Source organism: Mobula hypostoma, chromosome 13 (assembly GCF_963921235.1).
Source record: "Mobula hypostoma chromosome 13, sMobHyp1.1, whole genome shotgun sequence".
Lineage (NCBI taxonomy): Eukaryota > Metazoa > Chordata > Chondrichthyes > Myliobatiformes > Myliobatidae > Mobula > Mobula hypostoma.
Genome location: NC_086109.1, coordinates 83,276,582 through 83,296,341, shown reverse-complemented (window position 1 = coordinate 83,296,341; position 19,760 = coordinate 83,276,582). Strand labels below are relative to the sequence as shown.

At 38.9% G+C, this 19,760-nt stretch overlaps 2 protein-coding genes across 6 annotated transcripts in view; one reads left to right on the top strand and one right to left on the bottom strand.

Moving 5' to 3' along the window:
- The window catches only part of polg (polymerase (DNA directed), gamma), a 74,024-nt gene extending 70,723 nt beyond the window's left edge, over positions 1–3,301 (top strand). For all 3 annotated transcript variants that reach the window (XM_063066087.1, XM_063066086.1, XM_063066085.1), the window contains one exon: positions 1,666–3,301. In XM_063066087.1, the coding sequence (XP_062922157.1) occupies positions 1,666–1,727 (62 nt within the window). In that variant the 3' untranslated portion in view covers positions 1,728–3,301. The remainder of the gene's footprint in view (positions 1–1,665) is intronic.
- fanci (FA complementation group I) overlaps positions 1,922–19,760 on the bottom strand; it is a 92,370-nt gene continuing 74,531 nt past the window's right edge. For 2 of the 3 annotated variants that reach the window (XM_063066082.1, XM_063066083.1), the window contains exons 30-38: positions 19,087–19,155; positions 16,846–16,942; positions 12,345–12,529; positions 10,756–10,812; positions 7,315–7,374; positions 6,397–6,486; positions 5,021–5,116; positions 3,350–3,481; positions 1,922–2,055 (exon numbers count right to left, since the gene is read on the bottom strand). In XM_063066082.1, coding sequence (XP_062922152.1) covers positions 1,999–2,055; positions 3,350–3,481; positions 5,021–5,116; positions 6,397–6,486; positions 7,315–7,374; positions 10,756–10,812; positions 12,345–12,529; positions 16,846–16,942; positions 19,087–19,155 — 843 coding nt within the window. In that variant the 3' untranslated portion in view covers positions 1,922–1,998. The remainder of the gene's footprint in view (positions 2,056–3,349; positions 3,482–5,020; positions 5,117–6,396; positions 6,487–7,314; positions 7,375–10,755; positions 10,813–12,344; positions 12,530–16,845; positions 16,943–19,086; positions 19,156–19,760) is intronic. The other variant, XM_063066084.1, reaches the window with a different exon arrangement.

The window sequence follows — 19,760 nt, the reverse complement described above, 5'->3', positions numbered from 1 at the left end:
GGGTTAGTATAGAAAAGCGAGGTAAAAGATCGGCCATCGTTGTATTGAATGAGACAGAGTAGGCATCAGGGCCTGAATCCCTACCTTCTACTTCTATCTATGTTGATCAAGAAAGCTTTTTTTGAGAAAATGAATTTTTGCTGGGATGTAAAAGCATTTGACAAAAATACAATCAGCAAAATTTTCATTTCAGAATCAGAATAACATACAAATTTTGCTGCAGAACAGGATTAGGGTGAAGACATTGTACAAATTTAGAAACTGGCTCCATGAAGATGAAAAAAGGCCGTTTTGAGCCAGTAGTTAATTGTGATGTGGAACATGTTACCATGGAAGAAGTCACAGAGAAAGACAACTAGACTTGTATGGAGGAAAGGTCTGGATAACGAATGGGCAGGGGAAAAATCAGTAATGTGGAAATGACCAACAGACCTAAAAATTAACATCCTTTTTTTTGCTCCTTCACTGGTTAGAGTAACTCATCAACATTTCTCTCTAAATGCATTTTGCTAATCTGTGCATTTAAATTGAATACTTACATCCCTTCAATTCTTAGGCTGAATATGATGCACATCCATGTATTAAACAAACAAATTGCCTCCTCTGCAGGAGGGCTGCTGTTCCTCTAGTCTTCAGCGTACAAAAGAATTGACAGAGGGGCTTGTAAGAGCTGTGCAGTACCAGATGTTAATTAATTATCAGCTTTTACTCTTTGCTTTAAAAGATTAAGTGGCAGCACTTTAGTCATTATCATTTGAACCTTACAAAATATACATCTGGGTTTTTTGGCACCATCTGTGAAAAATGAATCTTGTATAAAGTTCTGGATCCTGGCAATTGGCCCATTTAACATTGCCTTGCCGTGCCTCCCACAAGCTTAGCATTTGTCAGAGTTTTTGTCAAGCTCTCAAGTAGGAGATTGATACTGACTCTATCTAAGCCCAATCTTAATCTTCCTCCTGGGTCCCCGGGATGGATAATAATTCTTTCTAATAGGTGATTATATATTAAGCCATTTAAAACGAATGTTACAGTGGGTACTTGAGGGAGAGAAGGGAATATCAAACCGATTTCTGCTGATTACTACTGAGTGATTTTTTTTTGTTTAAAATTGCACAGAGTAACTCAGTGATGATGCCCCTTGTCCTTTGCCCACCCGCTTCATCAGCTGAGTGGCTTTTCAGTAGTCACAGTGCTAAGTGTTGCCATATTTCACCCCTCTCTGCCATCTAGGGAAGCAGCAGCCAGGGTTATGCCTACAAGTACACAGGCTCTATGACTAATAGGGGTACTTAGAATGAATCTCATCATTCCACGTACCAGGCCAGTTAATGTTGGAAGCAGGCAGCTGGTTGAGGAAATTAGGCTGCTAATATGCGTGAAACTGTATCCAAACAGCACAAAACAGTGCCTGTAATATGGGAAGGACTGGTCTTTCCTAGGCTTGAAATAGCAAATTTCTATTTTAATTTCTTCATAAAACCAAATAAACCAAAATGTGATGTTAAATATCCAAAAATTGATGAGCACAAATCTAATGAGCATGTTCATTAAAGGCTATTCAATAATTTGGAAAAAGAATTTTATTTCACTGTAATAACTGTATTTTTCAGATTTTGCAATAGATTATACAGTATAATTTATGGTTTTTTCCCTGTCTGGCAGGAGAAGCATTAGATATTTACCAAATCATTGAAAAAACGAACGGTTCTCTTAAACAAAAGTGAGCACAGAACAAGAAAACATTGGACTACAAAAGACAACTTCAGGAAAGCAAGAGCAGTGTTCACCCAGAATTACTTGTATGTAGTATTTCTGCAACATGAACTGTACAAACTGAAGCTTTGAGATCACCCATCAGGACCAACTTCAATATCAGAATGGGAAATTATTCAAAACTGATAAGAGAAGGTGATAACATTTTGCATGGTTCAGATCTCGTGTACGAGCTTAACTTTAGTATCCTAACTGGACAAAATATTCACCGGTGTTCTTAATTCATCTTTTTCTTTTTTTCTTCTTTGGTTCTCTGTTTTCATCTACAGTGGTATTTGACTAAATAAGGAAAGTTAAAAAAAAAGTTCCACTATATTAATTGTACAATATGGAAACCTCTGTTTAAATATACATGCTTCATTTAACACAAAATTTCAGTAATGCTGAAAGATTACTTCTCTCTTTCCTGTGCTGTAATTACTATAATTGTATCAGTATGAGCTATGAACAAACCACTTGGCAAATCAGTATGATTATTTCCCAGTGATTATTCATGGGTCAGGGATTAGAACCACTGGGTAGCAGTAATAACGGGGTGTATTTAAAGTCTCTTCGAACGAGCATGGTATTTGGCACATTTCTCACTGTAATTGGGTGCTCCATCCTCATTACCCATCACTAATCAAAAGGGAATCGACTTGCACATTTAATCAAAGCATAAAAGTTCATTTTTTTCCAATCCTACTGTGCAAAATTCCTGACCCAATATAAAATGCTCTCAATAGTTTGATTGCTTAAGATAGGAAAAAAAAACCTTTTTGTATATAACCATGCTAAGGACCATTCTGGTTACTATATATGTAACAATGTTTGAAATGTTTTCCTATAAATTTCCCCTTATAGCAGTTTCGATCATCTCCTAGTCCCATTTACCCTTTACATTATGAAAACTAAACAGCAAATGCTGAGAAGACGCAACAACCCAGGCAGCGTCTGTGATAAAAGAAACAGAATTAACGTTTCAGATGTAACTGTTTTTCACTCTCAAGCTGATGCCCTATTGGCTGAATTTTGTATTTCCAGTGCCCTTTATTCAAATGAATAACTTTATTTTGATTTCTCTATAATGACTCAAGAATTTATTTTAACCAAAAATATTCTGTACTGAAACAAGAGATCCATTTGTAGTCCCTCCTGTTCCTTTCTTAAAGGTTGATCTTAGCAGCTCTCAGTCACAGTGAATTGAAAATGAGATTGTTTTCCTTTCTTAGAAAATAAAGGAACATCAATGAATTTCCTTTCTTTTCCCTAGTAGAAAAACAACACAATTAAATATAGCTGTCTCATGCAGGCTTAAAGGCACATAAATAGTGCTGTCCCAGTTGCTTCCCCTCAACCTTTTCCTCTTTAATTTTTCTTTGGCAATCAAATCAAATCACTTGGAGAGACCCACAGCTGCAGCCTTGGATCTTGCTTAATAGCATGTATTACAGCAGTCTGGCGTAAACTTTTGAGTGAGATGTTGCCTGAAATTAAGAGATTTTGTCAACTAATGGTGAGTAATACTGAACTGATGGAAGGTGAGGTGTATAGACTATGTGGCAAAAGCTACAAAATATTTTTCAAAATTCACCTGATCACCAGCGTCATTCTCGTCCTGCTGAGTATCTCCATCTTCCTGTTCTTGGAGCGCTGCGTCCAATGTGGCTACATTAATTCGGAAATCTCGAGACGTGCTGAGCTTCATGTACTGCATTAAGTTCACCTACAAGGAGGAGAAACACCCTCTTAGTGGAATGTAAGGTTAATCACAAAGCTGGTCAGCAGCAAAACATGACTGGGAGAAACAGGCTAACTGCAGCAAGGATGGGGCCAAACAGCCATAATCATTAAATACCATAGGAAAAGAACAATCTGCTTAGTTAACTGATTTTTATACACGTAGTTCATTACTTCATTGATACTGTATAGTAACTCAATTACCATTGCCATTTCTGTCAGATCACTGAATACATCAATAATCTTTACCACAAACATAGGGTTTGAGATACTTTCCTTCAAATTTGCTGACAACTAATTAACTGACTAGCCCATAGTTCATCCTCAAAAATCTTTGAAGGTTGTCATTTTAAATTTGTGGATCTTTACCTCCTTGCGGTTCAAAATTAGGGGCTGTAGAATCTTAAATAAAACGTACATTGTTGCACTTTACCAAATTTTATACCTATTGAGTACAAAAATCTATGCAGCAACCAGATTTGATGGACCAAATGGCCTAATTCTGCTCCTCAGTCTGATTGATTCAGTGGTTAGATTTGCAGTAATTTGCAGTGCAGATATGAGGGTCAGAATTGGCTATTGGCTGCTACACTGCTAGGAAACAGTATCAAAGACTTCTAATGCATTAGGGCAGTTAAAGGTAACAGTTCATGGCATAAAAAAGTTGGGAACCCCAGCATTAGGGCTTGCTAGATGATACTTTGATCTATTGCAGCAGTTTAGAGAAAAACTATGCAAATTTCACAGAAAAATTGAACACTCCATTTCTTATCGGCAAGCATATATTGCAGAGTTGTGAGGAGTAAAGTAAAATCAAAATCCAGATGCATCAGTAATCTAAAATTTGAATAAAGTAGCAAAAGATAAATCAAGACAAAGTATGTCTTTTATGTCTAAATATCTTGTTTTTTTTGAAAAATATAGTTTAGGAATTTTCACCTAGCACATTTGGTCAGATCTTAATGCACTTATAGGCAGAAAAATGAAAATACCATACTTAAAAAGCATAATTGATGAGAAAAGTTAAGTTTGTTTACTTTGGAATATCAGATTTTCAAGATTACAAGGAGGTTTGAAAATATACCCAAGTCAGTCATTCTGCAATGAAATGCTAAATTGTAGGGAATTAAAAATCACCTCTGCAATAGGAAATTTTATTCCTTCACTCAAAAGCTAATTGACTTCTAGAACAAGTTATTATGAAAGAATATTGAGGATGATAAAAATGATTGAAGACAATTTTATTAATGGAGAGCTAAACAAATTAAGAACATAACTAGCCAATAGGTTTTTGGAGTTGGTTACAATTGAACTGTTTTAAAAAAAAAGTCCGATCGAGCCTAGTGGCATTTTTTATTATTTGCAATGTGTCATATGCTGTCATAGATAGAAAGATAAATTTCTCTAGGAGGTAATTGATTTAATTTCCTTCATTGTCTTTTATCACTACAGATTAATCTAACTTTTTTGATCAATAAAACAGTTAGTTCATAAATTAACAATTGAAGGATAGCCTTCTTTCTACCTTTGATTTCTTGGTAAGATGAATCAAGAATTTCTCGTACTGCTCAATGGCAAATATTAGGTTGGGGATAGGCTTGCTTTCGCGCAGTACTCGAGCCTGATAATAGAATAACAAGTTTTCAGCTGTTTATCCTGACAGACCATTTGCAAAAGGTCAATGAAAGAGTAGGTAATGATTACAACACAAGCTTTTACAAGCCTTTACTATTCAGTTACTGTAAATCTCAATGGTGATAGCAATTTCTAAAGTAATTTCAGAAATGATAGCATTAGTGTGCTGATAACAGAATATCTGAACAATTCTATTTCCACCATCTATAGAAATGTAATAATTTATTACAATAGTCATTATCCATGCTAAGAGATGAGTCACAAAATACAAAACATTTGTATCAATAAATTATTGTAAATTTTGTGTCATAGATACACAAGGATATACCAGCAAATGATTACTCTTATGACTCAAGTTCTGATAAAACTGATAAGCTGATGAAATGAATAGGATAAACAAAAGATTCTGCAGATGCACACACACAAAATGCTGGAGGAATGCAGTAGGTCAGGCAGCATCTATAGAAATGAATAAACAGTCAATGTTTTGGGCCAAGATCCTTCAGGACTGGAGGGGAAGAGGGAAGATGTCAGAATAAGGGGGGGGGGCAGGGAGAGAAAGTGGAAGGGCAAGCCAGAAGATGATAGGTGAAGCCAGGTGGAAGTAAGAAGCTGCGAGGTGATAGTTGGAAAAGGTAAAGGCTGGAGAGAAAGGAAAGGAGGGGAACCGGGGGGGAGGTGATAGACAAGTGAGGAGAAGAGGTAAGAGACCAGAGTGAGGAAAAGGGGGATGGGGGAAAAAATTACCAGAAGTTGGATAAATCTATGCTCATGCCATCAGGTTAGAGAGTACCTAGACAGAATACGAGGGTGTTGCTCTTCCAACCTGAGAGTTGCCTCATCATGTCAGAATGGGAATGGGGATAGGAATTTAAATTTTGGATAGGTGAGAAGAAAAACAGTCATTTGTTAAAGTAACACGAAATGCTGGAGGAACTCAGCAAGCCAGGCAGCTTCTGTGAGAAGAGTAAGCAGTCGCCGTTTCGGGCCGAAACCCTTCATCAGGACTCCTGCGTGCTGATGAAGGGGCTTGGCCTGAAACGCTGTTTACTCTTTTCAATAGATGCTGCCTGACCTGCTGAGTTCCTCCAGCATTCCGTGTGTATTACTTTGATTTGCACATCTGCAAACTTGCTCTTATTTGCTGAAGTAGGCGAGTATGGTTGGGTGAGCTGAGACAAAAACTATCAATGTTCATCCTCATCCACATTTACACTGTGCACGAAAGGCTTCTGATGCAGGTTTAGGATTTTGAAGATCTTGTACCGTTGCTGCACTAACGGCTGCCATTTCCTTCTTTTTGTCCTTCTTCTTCCCCGCACCTCCTCCAAAGCTCATCATCTCATTCTGGATATTCTATTCAGGAAACTCAAAAAGTTAGAATGGTCAAAGATTTGTTTCTAACACTGATCTGCTTGCTGCAAATCAGTAATGATATATTCACACACTGGCCAGAGTTAGGCAAAACAAACTAGCCTTAAACTTTGTCATTCTGCCAGGGGAAGGTGGAATGGAGTTCCCAAAGCAGTAATGATTGTCATTTCAAAGAGATCAAAAGCATAAATGAAGTAAAAAGAACAACTTATTTCTAAAATACTTTCTTGGATATCTACGCTGCCCTTGTTTATATTAAAGCTACATTCGTTCAGGTAAGTAAATTGTTTGATGTGGCACTGAAGAATTACTGCAAATTCAACCGCTGCTTTGTGCCAAACTGACAAAAGATCTCTATGAGGCATAATTTTCCCTAGTGCCAAGTGAAATTTCAATCCATGTTCATACTAATAATTCCCACTTGACTTCCCTTACCGGAATGTGTGTATGTATCATGTATGAGTAGAAGCAAGCTTAGTTTAATTCTCTATTTTCCTTGCTGTCTCAATGTTTGGTTAATGCCTGCTCCTTTCAACCTACAACTCACCTCAACCACAACAATATTCCCCTGAGACTGGAGTTAATCTTCAGCACGAAAGGGGAGCTTTCAATTTAGTTACTACATTCCAGGATCAGGATTACTTAAGGCTCAATGGCTGAGCTGTAATATGCAGATAACTTTTGCGTTTATACAAGCAATATACAATATTGCCCCATATTATATATCCAAATATTAAATAACAATTTAAATGCATCAAAATTGCCAGAAAAATCAATACAACTATATACTGAAAATGAATTATTACATACCTGAACATAGGTGATAAAAGCATAGCACTGGGGCGTTAGATGTGATCCTGAAAGTTTAACCTAAAGACAACAGAACAAAGACTTTATGGTTCAAAGCGTTATCACATTTGAGTTCGCACACACGAGGAATTCTGCAGATGCTGCAAGTTCAAGCAACACACACATTTGAGTTTCCATGAAAGTAGAAAATAGGAGCTTTGATTCTTAATATCACATGGAGAAGGGCTATACGTTTGTCTAAGGTAGCATTCCACTTTGTGGAAGGTGACATGGAGGAAATTGGGAACAGCCACCTCTTTTTGTCTTCCTTGTTCTGAAACAGACAGAACCTGAAAACAGATTGCCCCTTAATCTGGCATGTTTGTGGGGTACAGCAGAGATTGCATAACACTCTTTCATCAGCTTTTTTTTAAAGTCACATTTCGAAACATCTCATGCTTTGGTTTAGAATTTTGGAATGTGAACTTCAGGAAGTTTTTTCACAGTTTACAAATATAAATTCCTAATTGGATTAAGCCTTGGATGCAAAAGAGCAGATTGTAGCTGTGATTTCCCACATCATCCAGGTACTGCCTATAGAAGGAAAGATGGCACACACAGATTACAAAATCAACTGTTCCACACAAGATTAACACAGGAAGATGGAAACAGTGGAGAGCCCTGCAAGTTTCCAGGATGCCAGCTATTTCCCCAAGGAACCATTAATGGCAGGTCGGGGACAAGTTGTCAACTTGTGGCTATGAACTGGGGCACAAGCTGGAAGTGCAAGACTACATTAAAACAAAAGGTGGATCTAAGCAATGATTACTTGGACAAATATTCAGGTTCATTACCAATTACAGAATCCAGTAAAGTTACTCATGGATACTGGGTTGATTGATTGCTACTGGGGAATTTGATGTGATATTAACTGGTTTGAGAATCCGTTTGGGAGAATTAATCAGGCTACCTTGTGCTATTTTGTGGTCCTGTTGGCAACTGCATGCATCTATGCAGACTGACTTATACTACCCAAATGTTAATGTAAAAAATGGAGGCTTAGTTGGAGTACAGGATAACTGCCCTATGACTGAGTGCAAAGATATGAACTAACTTGTTTTTACCTCTCCACCAACTAGCAGTGATCATTTGCTGCCTGAGAATTAGCAGTACATTGATTTGCTGCCCTCAGGTGGCAGCACTGTTTGTAAAAAGAACATAACATCTGATATTTTCAGCAACCGAACCTTGCACTTAATACATAGAATTTGTTCTTTTGTTTATACTTGTGCATTAAACATCAGGAAATACAGCACATTTTATTAGAGGGGTCTTGTCTTCATTATTTACCAAAGGGACTGCTGTACAGATGACAGAATTGCTAATTGGAATTGGTTTATTATTGTCATTTTGCCATTTTTCCAGCTGGTCCAGATCCTGCTGCAAGCTTTTGATAGTCTTCCTCGCTGTCCACTACACCCCCAGTCTTGATGTCATCCACAAATTTGCAGATCCAGTTGACCACATCATCCAAATTGTTGATATGAATGACAAACAACAACAGACCCAGCACTGATCCCTGTAGCACTCCACTAGTTACTGACACATCTCTGACTTCTCCTACAAAGCTAATGTCTAATCCAATTTACTACCTCATCTTGAACGCCGAGTGACTGAACCTTCTTCACCAATCTCCCATGCAGGACCTTGACAAATGCCTTGCTGAAGTCCATGTAGGCAACATCCACTGCCTTGCCTTCTTCAACTTTCCCGGTAACTTCCTTGAAAAACTCCAGAGGATTGGTTAGACACGACCTACCACACACAAAGCCATGCTAACTATCCAAATACTTGTATATCCAGTCCTTTAGCTAACCTTTCAATAACTTTACCATTACTAATGTCAGGCTCACCAACCTATAATTTCTTAAACTGTGGAAAACAACATTGGCTCTCCTCCAGTCCTCTGGTACTTTACCTGTTGCTAATGATTACATCACTGCTAGGGCTCCAGCAATTTCTGCACTTGCCTTCCACAACCTTAATCAGGCTTTGGGGATTTGTCTCACAGACAGCAAACAGCTCCTCCTCTGTAATCTGAATAGAGGCCAAGATCTCACTGCTGTTTTGCCTCACTTCTATAGATTCTGTGTCCATCTCCCGAGTAAGCACAGATGCAAAAAAAAAAATCCATTTAAGATCTCCCCCATCTCTTCTGGCTCTAAATAGATTACCATTCTGATCTTCCAGAGGACCAGTTTTGTCCCTTGCAATCCTTTCGCTTTTAATGACTTTAAAGAATCCCTTGGGATTCACCTTCACTTTGTCTGCTAAAGCAACCTCATGTCTTCTGTTAGCCCCACTGATTTCTTTAAGTGTTCTCCTGTATTGCTTATACTCCATAAACACCTCATTTGTTCCTACCTGCCTGTACCTGCTGTGCACCTCCCCCCCCTTAACCAGAGCCTCAATATCTCTCAAAGGTTCTTTGAACCTATTATCCTTGCCTTTTATTCTAACAGGCACATACAATCTTCGCACTCTCAAAATTTCACTTTTGAAAGTCTCCCACTTACCATGTACACCTTTGCCAGAAAACAGCCTGTCCCAATCCACACTTGCCAGATCCATTCTGATACCATCAAAATTGGCCTTTCTAATTTAGAATATCAACCCAAGAACTAGACCTAACATTTTCTATATTTATTTTGAAACAATGGCATTATGATCACTAGCTGAAGTGTTTCCCTACACAAACCTCTGTTACTTGCCCTGTCTCATTCTGTAATAGCAGATCAAGTATTGCACACTCTCTCTTTGGGACTTCTGTGTACTGATTAAGGAAACTTTCCTGAACACATTTGACAAACTATCCCATCTAGTCCTTTTACTGTATGAAAGTCCCAGTCAATAGATGGAAAGTTTCTTGCAGCAGTCTGCGATCTTGCTACAAATTTGTTCAAAATCCTGCAGACTGTTGGGTGGTTTATAATATAGCTCCCATTAATGTAGTCTTACCTTTCTTATTCCTCAGTTCCACCCATAAAGCCTCACTAGACGAGTTCCCCAGTCTTGTCTTGACTGAGCACTGCCATAACATTTTCTTTGACTAATAACGCCACCCTCCCCTTTAATCCCTCCTGCTCCATCACATCTATCTTTTGATGTACGTGTGACAAATAAATAAATTTAAACTTCAAATAACAATCAGGAAGCACCTTTCCTGCTTAAGTGATACTGGAGATTTTGATCTCATAGTCTGGAAAGGTGTAAAGAACTGAAAATGAGAGATATGAAGATAGATAAATGGAACTGAACTACGAATGGGTTTTGGTAACAAACATGCAATGTACTGAAGCTTAATGTCCAACCAGCAATCTGACCTTAATGAGGAACATTCATTTACATCTTGCCTTCCCTCAAAATGTTTCATAAAATAAGGACCAGCAGTTTATTACTTACCAATTTCTCAAACCTCGCAGGAAGATGTGCAACATTTGTTGTGTACCCATGGATGTACTGAAAGAGTGAGTAAAAGTAATGGAGTTAATGTACATAGTTAGTAATATGCTAATTTTACCCCATCCATACAGAAGGATTTAATCCAAATGCATTAGAATGCCAGGCACTGAGAAAGAAAAAATATTTCTATAATGCTAAAAACGAAGTATCTCCAACCTCAGTCTTTTTCAAAACATTGGTTAATTTGGTCAACTGGAGCACAAGGAGTAGGAAATGGATTCTTCCGTTTTCTTCATACAACTTGCCAAAGTAGTATTCAAAAGGAAGCTGGCTTGATTTCTGGGTTAACTGGGGTTGTTAAGGGTATGTTTGGTGCCAGGAACAGATTAATACTAGATTGATTAAACTCATTGCAACGATCTTGACAGAAAAAGATGTCAAGCAAGAGTCTGAAAGGCACACAACTGATTTCACCTGGTGTATGAAGATGTTTTGTGCAATCTTTACCTTCTGAATGATTATTAAGACCATCTCTAAACAACAGATATGATATACTATATCACTCACTTATTGCCACAAATGATTGTGGAGGCTAAGTCACTGGTTATATTTAAAGCAGAGACTGACAAGTTCTTGATTAGTATGGGAGAAGGCAGGAGAATGGGGTTGAGAGGGAAGATAAATCAGCCATGATTGAATGGCAGAGCATATTTGAAGGGCCCAATGGCCTAATACTGTTCCTATGTCTTATGATTGTACTCATCTCACTTGTCAATACAGTTTCTGCCCCTTCCTTTGCTCACCCTGTCAACCATACTATGAATGAATAAAGGGAGCAACCAGTTCACGTTAGTTGGAGCCATACAGTTTGTACAACACACAAACACGCCCAACTTGCCCAAGCCAATGGTACTGCCAATCCAATTTGCCTGCATTAGGCCCATGTCTCTCCTTTTATTTCCTGCTTTACCAGGGCAGCCAGAAGTACGGACAGAGTCCACAGAGTGAAGGCTGATTTCAGTGATATGCCAAGCTGTGTCCACAACCGCATTTTTCTTGCAGTCATGTACATTGCAGTTGCCATAGCAAGCCGTTTTGCATCCAGATAGAATACTTTCTATGGTGCATCAATAAATAAATAAGTCAATAAGATCATGCTGAATTGCTTTTGTTTTTGCCTTTTAAACACTATAATCTGCCTCTGTATGGAAATAAAATGACCCTCAGATCCCTACGTACCACCCTCCCCACCTTAAACCTATGTCTTCCAGTTTTAGTCTCTCCTCACCTGAGGAAACTCTCTACCCTCCCTGTGACCCTTCACAATTTTATAAATCTCTATAAAGGTCACCCCCGAGCTTTCTATGTTCCAGTGTGAATAAACCCAGCCTACCCAATCTCTCCTTGTAAGTAAAGCCCTCATTCCTGCCAATATCCAATGGTGTTTCACTATTCAATTTTCTTCCATTCTCCCTCCAATAACTCTCACAATTCTGAGCACAACCAAAGAAAAATCACACCTAAAAACCATGTTGTATCATGTCCCTGTGCATTTCCTTGGATAAACAAAAACAATTCTGTAGACTTACATATTTTACTAACGAGGTGAGAATATTATACATTTTGCCCAACTCCTTCAGGAGGATATCCACGCAGGCTCCCGATGGAATAGATGTCTGTATAAGCTCGTGGAAAGCAGTTAGCAGGGTGCCTAGCTGAAGAATTACTGCTTTCTCCACAGTTTCTCTCACAGATGATCCTTGAGAATTTTCATCTACAAATGGAGAACGAAACTTAGTGTGGGTGAGACAAATCAGTGAGTCCTGGAATTATAATTATCCTGCTATCACTGATTGTTGTGCAGGGTGATAGTCATCTCCTGTTTGTAGTAAATTAATATTGAATTTTGATTCCTTTCAAAGTGACTTCCATTTGTCAATATCCTACAATCTAAAACCATAATACACAGCGTGAAGATTAACCTTATTGGGGTCAAGGATTACTTGCTTCCATTCTGGTGCTGTGGGCTTTGAGGTGGCTAATTATGCCAGTCAGAGATCTATAGATGCTGCAGTAAGTGGGCTAAATGACACTTAATGGTGGGAGTGGGGAGAAAGCATTAAATTGTTTCAAGTGTTCTGTGCTCATCGCACTTTTTGAGCTTAATCTCCATGCACTCCTGCCACAAAGACTTGAGGTGCCCAGTGTTTTCCTGGATATTGCTTCATTTTGAGTAGTCATTGGGAAGAGATTCCCTGCATCAGTCAGGATATTAATTCACGTGTGCATGCTGGATACTGCCTGTACTATCAGGTAGAAGGTACAAGAGCCTCAGGACTCACACCACCAGATTCAAGAACAGTCACAACCTGTCTATCATCAGGCCCTTGAATAAATGGGGATAACTTCACTCACTTGCCCCATCACTGAGATGTTCACACTTTAATCTCACTTTACAGACTTCTTATTGCTATTTATTTACATTTGCATTTTTGTCGTCTTCTGCACTCCAGTTGCTCTTTCATTGATCCTGTTATCATTACTATTCTATAGATTTGCTGAGTACGCCCACAGGAAAAATGAATCTCAGGATTGTATACATGTACTTTGATAATATTTACTTTGAACTTTGCTGGTGCCAATAATGCTGTACATCAGGGAAAAACAGGCACTGTGATAACTTTGTGCTTCCTCCATATTTTATCAAAATGGAGGGTTATGTAGGAGGCAAGGGGTGGATTGATATTAGAGAGTAGGTGAAACGGTCAGCACAACATTGTGGGCTGAAGAGCCAGTATCAAGCTGTAATATTGTCCATCCAGACAATGCTTTCCTTTCGCTGCTGCCATCAGGAAGGAGGTACAAGAGCCTTAGGTCCCACAGCACCAGGTTCAGGAATGGTTATTGCCCTTCAACCGTCAGGCTCCTGAACTAGTGTGGATAACTTCACTCACCTCAACTCTGAACCAATTCCACAACCTACAGACTCACTTTCAAGCACTCTGCAACTCATGTGCTCAGTATCATTTATTTATTTTTGTATTTGCAGAATTTTGTCTTCTTTTGCACATTGGTTTGCTTGTCAGTCTTTGTGTGTAGCTTTTTATTGATTTTATTTTATTTCTCTGTTCTACTGTAAATGCCAGTAAGAAAATGGGTGGTATATGGTGACATTTGCAGTACATACTCCGATAATAAATTTAAACTTTGTTCTATGTTCCTGTAGGCTGGGAGTCCAGAGGTTGCTAACGGGGATATTCTTTTCAGGTACATTGATACCTCAACACTGTTTATTTTGTAGGAGCATCTAGAGGCCAAGTTGGGGATAAGAGACCAAATTATGTGGTGCAAGTCCAGCTATTGTCAACAGCTATCATGACACAAGTGATGCTTCCACCCCTGTAGCCCTTCTCCTGAACAATGATGCAAGTGTCAAAACTTGGTTTGAGGATTTTGCCACGAGACCTTGTTCCTGTTTCCCTGACTTCCATGTTCCAAGTTTTTTATCAGGTACAAGACTCCAGACACATTGACTTTTTGACTCCTTCCTTGCCAATCAGGGAGGGAGGCAAGAAAGAAGGAGAAAGGTGAGGAAAGGAATACGTTTAGGAAAGAAATTCCAAATTATAGGGCCTGGGCAGCATGGTTGCCTTTACTGGGAATGTGCAGAACTAGATTTGAAAGAGCTTGGGTATCTGAAGAAATGCAAGATGGAAGTCGGTGAAAAAGATGGAGCAGCGAAGCCAGGGTGAAATCTAAAAACAAAGATGAGATGTTTAAAGGTGAGGCAAGCCCTGATGAGGATCTCAGCCTGAAACGTCACTACTTCATTCCTTTCCACAGAAGATGCCCAATTGGTGAATTTTTCTAGCATTTTGTACGTGTTACTCTGGATTTCCAGCATGTGCAAAATCTCTTGGGTCTATGTATTGCAAATTATGTTCAGGACAGCATGATATGAGGAAGAGGGTTACCTAGCAATATATTAGGGTTTACTAGGCATGCACTGGAACAGTCAAGTCTCGACATAACAAAGACGTGGTTTCTCTTTCAAATCCTTAAGCAAGACGAGACAGGCAAAGAGCCAGGTCATATTACAGAGCTGGAAGTAAATATTCTAGCTAACAGAGCAGATCTATCACTGGAAATTCATTTTTCATCATGCACTAAATTAAGGTTCAGGAAAAGGGGCATTCAATGCTCAGGTATCCAATGAATCAATTCTTTTAAATAATTAAAGAAAGTTTATGTTCCTACATCCTGCAGAAGCAGTGTGACTAATTAAAGACTGTGGAAGAGTGCAGTGTTAAACTCGTTGCTCAGAGCAGCACAAGGCACCTACCTGATGGATTTCAAGATTATTACTGTGAGTGGCAACATGCAAATAAGAGACACTATGGGGCCAAGGATGGATTCTTGTAGCACTCCAGAAATAATGGTCCAACAGAGGAAAGAAAGGGCATTGATTTGCTTGCTAACGTTGAAACCAAATAAGTACAGTTATATCCAGCTGTGCAACACAGGAGTGGCTTTGGAAAAAAATTGTGAGATTGATGTCACAAGTTGCAGACAGCCTGAGAAAATGAGTTTGCCATGATCACAATTACATCTGCAACTTTATACCACCATATACTAACTGCCTTGAGACTCATTTTCTTGCAAGCATTCACAGAAAAAAGAAATACAACAGAATCAATGAAAGACTGCAGAGACTGACAAACATCCAATGCGTATAAGACAACAAACTGTGCAAATACAATAAATAAATAACTACCTAAATAATACTGAGAACATGAGTTGTAGACTCATTGAAAGTGAGTCCCCAGGTTGTGGAATCAGTTCAGAGATGAGGTGAATTAGATTAGATTATGAGGTCACTCAGTCCTCATTTATTGTCATTTAGAAATGCATGCATTAAAAAAATGATACGTTCCTCCAGAATGATATCACAAGAAAACACAGGACAAACCAAGACTAAAACTGATAAGACCACATAATAATAATAATATATAATTACAACAGTGCACAGCAATACCATAATTTGATAAAGAGCAGACCATGGGCACGGTAAAAAAGAAGTCTCAAAGTCCCGATAAACTCATCATCTCACGCAGGCGGCAGGAAGGGAGAAACTCTCCCCGCCATGAACCTCCAAGCGCCGCCAACTTGCCGATGCAGCACCATTGGAAGCACCTGACCGCAGCAGACTCTGAGTTCGTCTGAAAACTTCGAGCCTCCAACCAGCCTCTCCGAGCACCATCCTCTGCCGAGCACTTCGACCCCGCCCTGGCCGCCGAGCAACAAGCAAAGCCGAGGACTCGGGGCCTTCTTCTCCGGAGATTCTGGACCACACAGTAGCAGCAGCAGCAAAGCAGGCATTTCAGAAGTTAATCATTGAATGAAATTATTTACAATGATTGCAGGTAGTGACTTTTCCTGAATGTAGTGGTGTGGGACCCAAGGCTCCTGTACCTCCTTCCCAATGGCAGCAGCAAGAAGAGAGCATGGCCTCAAAGATGGGGATCCTTGATAACGGATACTTACTTCTTGTGGCAGCACTCCTTGTAGATATGCTCAACGGTGGGGAAGGATTTGCCAGTGATGGACCAGGAAAAGGTGTGAGGGATTGGGCTGGTACAGGCACATTCAAGGATTTAAGAGAAAAGAGCAAGTTAGTAGGGGGAAGATTAATGCCAGAGATAACAATGGTCTTGAAAAGCTGGGAAATGATGAAATGGTATGGGACCAGAGGGTAGCACATAGTTAACAGCTGACACGAGCGGTCAGGAAAGTAAACTAGGTTATCAACAGATAGTGGAAAGAGAACTAAAAGGAATTAGATGAGCTCCAGGAAGCCACAATGAGACAAGATGCATAGGTGATGCAAGGATGGCTAAAAACAACAGTCCCAACACATCAATGAATTCTGGATTTGAAATGGGGATAGAGAATGGAAAAATGTAGTTGATCTCATGATTATTGCAAAGAAGAAGCCCATAAGGACAAAAACGTGATATTATTTCACTGTTCAATTTGCTAAATTTGTATGGTATTCCCATGCCACACTGTTGCATTGTGAAGCCAACCTACCAGTCAGTGCTTTTTCGGAGTTCAGCTGGGCCTTCAGTTTTGTGATAAGCCAATCAACTTCTTCCAAAACCTTCTCCACTTGAGATAAAACAAGCTGCTGCAAGAGAAACAAAAACGTACACATCAACACATTAATCCCTTTTTATCATTGAATTCCTCCTTTTATTCTTTTTTCTCTTCCCCTCTTTTAATCTTAAAAGCTATTTACCTTTTATCCCCATGCCATTCTAACTATTACCCATCACTGCACTGGGAAATTTATTGAGATACAGCACGGAACAAGCCCTTCGAGCCACACCTCCCAGCAATCCCTGATTTAATCCTAGCCTAATCAAGGGACAATTTATAATGACCAATTAACTTACTAATTGGTATGTCTTTGGACAGGAGGAGGAAACTGGAGTACCCAGAGGAAACCCACGCAGTCATGGGGAGAATGTACAAACTCCTTACTGGCAGTGGCAGGAATTGAACCCAGGCCACCTGTATTGTAAAGCTTTGTATTAAACACAAGGCTCCCATGCCCCCACAACCCCCTATCTATTACCCCTGTCACTGAACTGCACTGTGAACATTTTAAACCACTTTTTATAATGCTATTTGCATTGTAAATACATGTTGGTATTTATGTAATTACGCACATTTTATTCTATTTCCACACAATAACTTTTAATGATTTTTATATAATTGTTTATTCTTTATTATTGTTGAACGTCATTGCTTTTGTTTTATGTTGTACCCTGACCAACACATCACAAGTAATTCCTAATACATGTAAATATATATGGAAAATAAAGTTGATCATTGATTCTTTAACTTTTCTCAGTTCTAATCAAAGGGTATCAACTGCAAATATTAACTAACTCCATATCTTCTACCTCACTGGCCGAGTATTTCCAGTTATTTTTAATTCCAGATTTCCAATGTTTGTAGTTTATCCACTAATACATCAGAATCAATTGTGAAATTTGTTTTGAGGCAGCAGTACAGTGCAATACATTAGAAAACAAACACAATAAGAAACATATATACAAAGTTAAATTTTAAAAAGTGTAAAAAGATCAAAAATAGCGAGGTAGTGTTCACAGGTTGGTTCATTGTCCAGTTAACTCACTGTTATCTACCACCATTACATGGACATTTAATGCCACTATCTTCTGTAACTGCTGCAGAGTCAAAATCCTACAATTCACCATCCAGCATCACTGTGGGAGCACAGTAAAACTCACAGCAATTCAAAAAGACAACACACCCTCCTCCTCATCTTCTCTTGATATCCGGAGATGGGCAATAAATGCAGCCAGGTCAGCATTATCAGTATCCCAAGGACAAAACATTAATAAAGACAATTTACACTCAGGGGCCACATTATTAGGCACTCCTGTACATTACAAAGTGGTCCCTGAGTGTATGTTCATAGTCTTCTGCTGCTGTAGCCCATCCACTTCAAGGTATGATGTGTTGCACATTCAGACATGCTCTTCTGCAAACTATTTTTGTGACACGTGGTTATCTGATTTACTGTAAATTTCCTGTCAGCTTGAACCAGTCTGGCCATTCTCCTCTCACCACTCTCATTAACAAGGCATTTTTGCCGACAGAACTGCCACTCGCTGGACTTGTTTTTTTGCTTTTGGCACCATTCTCTGAAAAATAGACTATTGTGCATAAAAATCCCAAGAGATCAGCAGGTTTTAAGATACTCAAATCATTCCATCTGGCACCTAAAATCATTTTACTGTCAAAGTCGCTTTGATCACATTTCTTCCCTATCCTGATGCCTAGTCTGAACAGCAATTGACCATGTCTGCATGCTTTTATGCATTGAGTTGCTGCCACATAATTGGTTAATTAGATATTTGCATTAAAGAGCAGCCGAACAAGAGTACCTAACAAAGTGGCCACTTGGTGTAAAAATAACATTGCAATGGCAAGAGAAGATCAGTAAGAGTTGGATTACCAAGGCAGCGAAAGGGAAAAAAAGATTCTCACAAGCTGTTATGAAAGGTCAGTATTGCACGACCAGTAGGCTGGTCTTCACCTCTATGTGAAAATAATTTTAAGCAACTTTTGTTTTGCTAACTCCCTCTCATGTCAAAAGCCTCTTCAACCAAAATTGTTTATCCTCATTCGTTTGCTTATCATTCAGAATTTCCTCAGCATTGCCTGCGTGTGAATGAAATATTCAAGCTGCTATTGCTGCAAGTATAGCTGTTTTCCCAATAGATACAACATGTTTACCACCACAGTTGGAGCTGCAGTCTTCGAGTTCACCATGGCAAAGTGGGATTGTTCATCTATTTCAACATCCTAGAGAAGACAAGCAAGCAACATAGTCAGGTTTGAGTGAACAGCAAAGGAACATGCACAGTATGGGATAAGAATCATTCATACATAAAGTAATGCTGGATGTATGGTTATATTGTTCCATTTTGTGTCACAGCATCAAAAATAAATATTTTACAATTCTGGTGAAATTGTAAAACAAACTCAAATATGTTTCATTACAATTTCCAGTTTTAAAAAGATCTTGTTTAATTCGGTGAAACAACTTCCTTCAGATGATTAAATGAGTAAGTTCATAACACAGCACTGCTTCAAAGTAGAAAACACTGACAAAAAATGCCTCTCATATTTCAGGCTAAAACCTCGAATCCTAAATGTTTAGTTCAGTAATTATATGGAGTATTGTGAGCAGTTTTGGGCCCCATATCTATGAAAGGATGTGCTGGCATTACATAGAGTCCAGGAGGTTTACAAGAATGATCCTGGGAATGTAAGGATTAATGCACGAGAAGTGTTTGACATCTTTGGCCCTATACTCATTGAAGTTTAGAAGAATGAGGATGGATTTCATCGAAACCTACTGAATATTGAAAGATCCAGTTAGAGTGGATGCGGAGAGGATGCTTCCA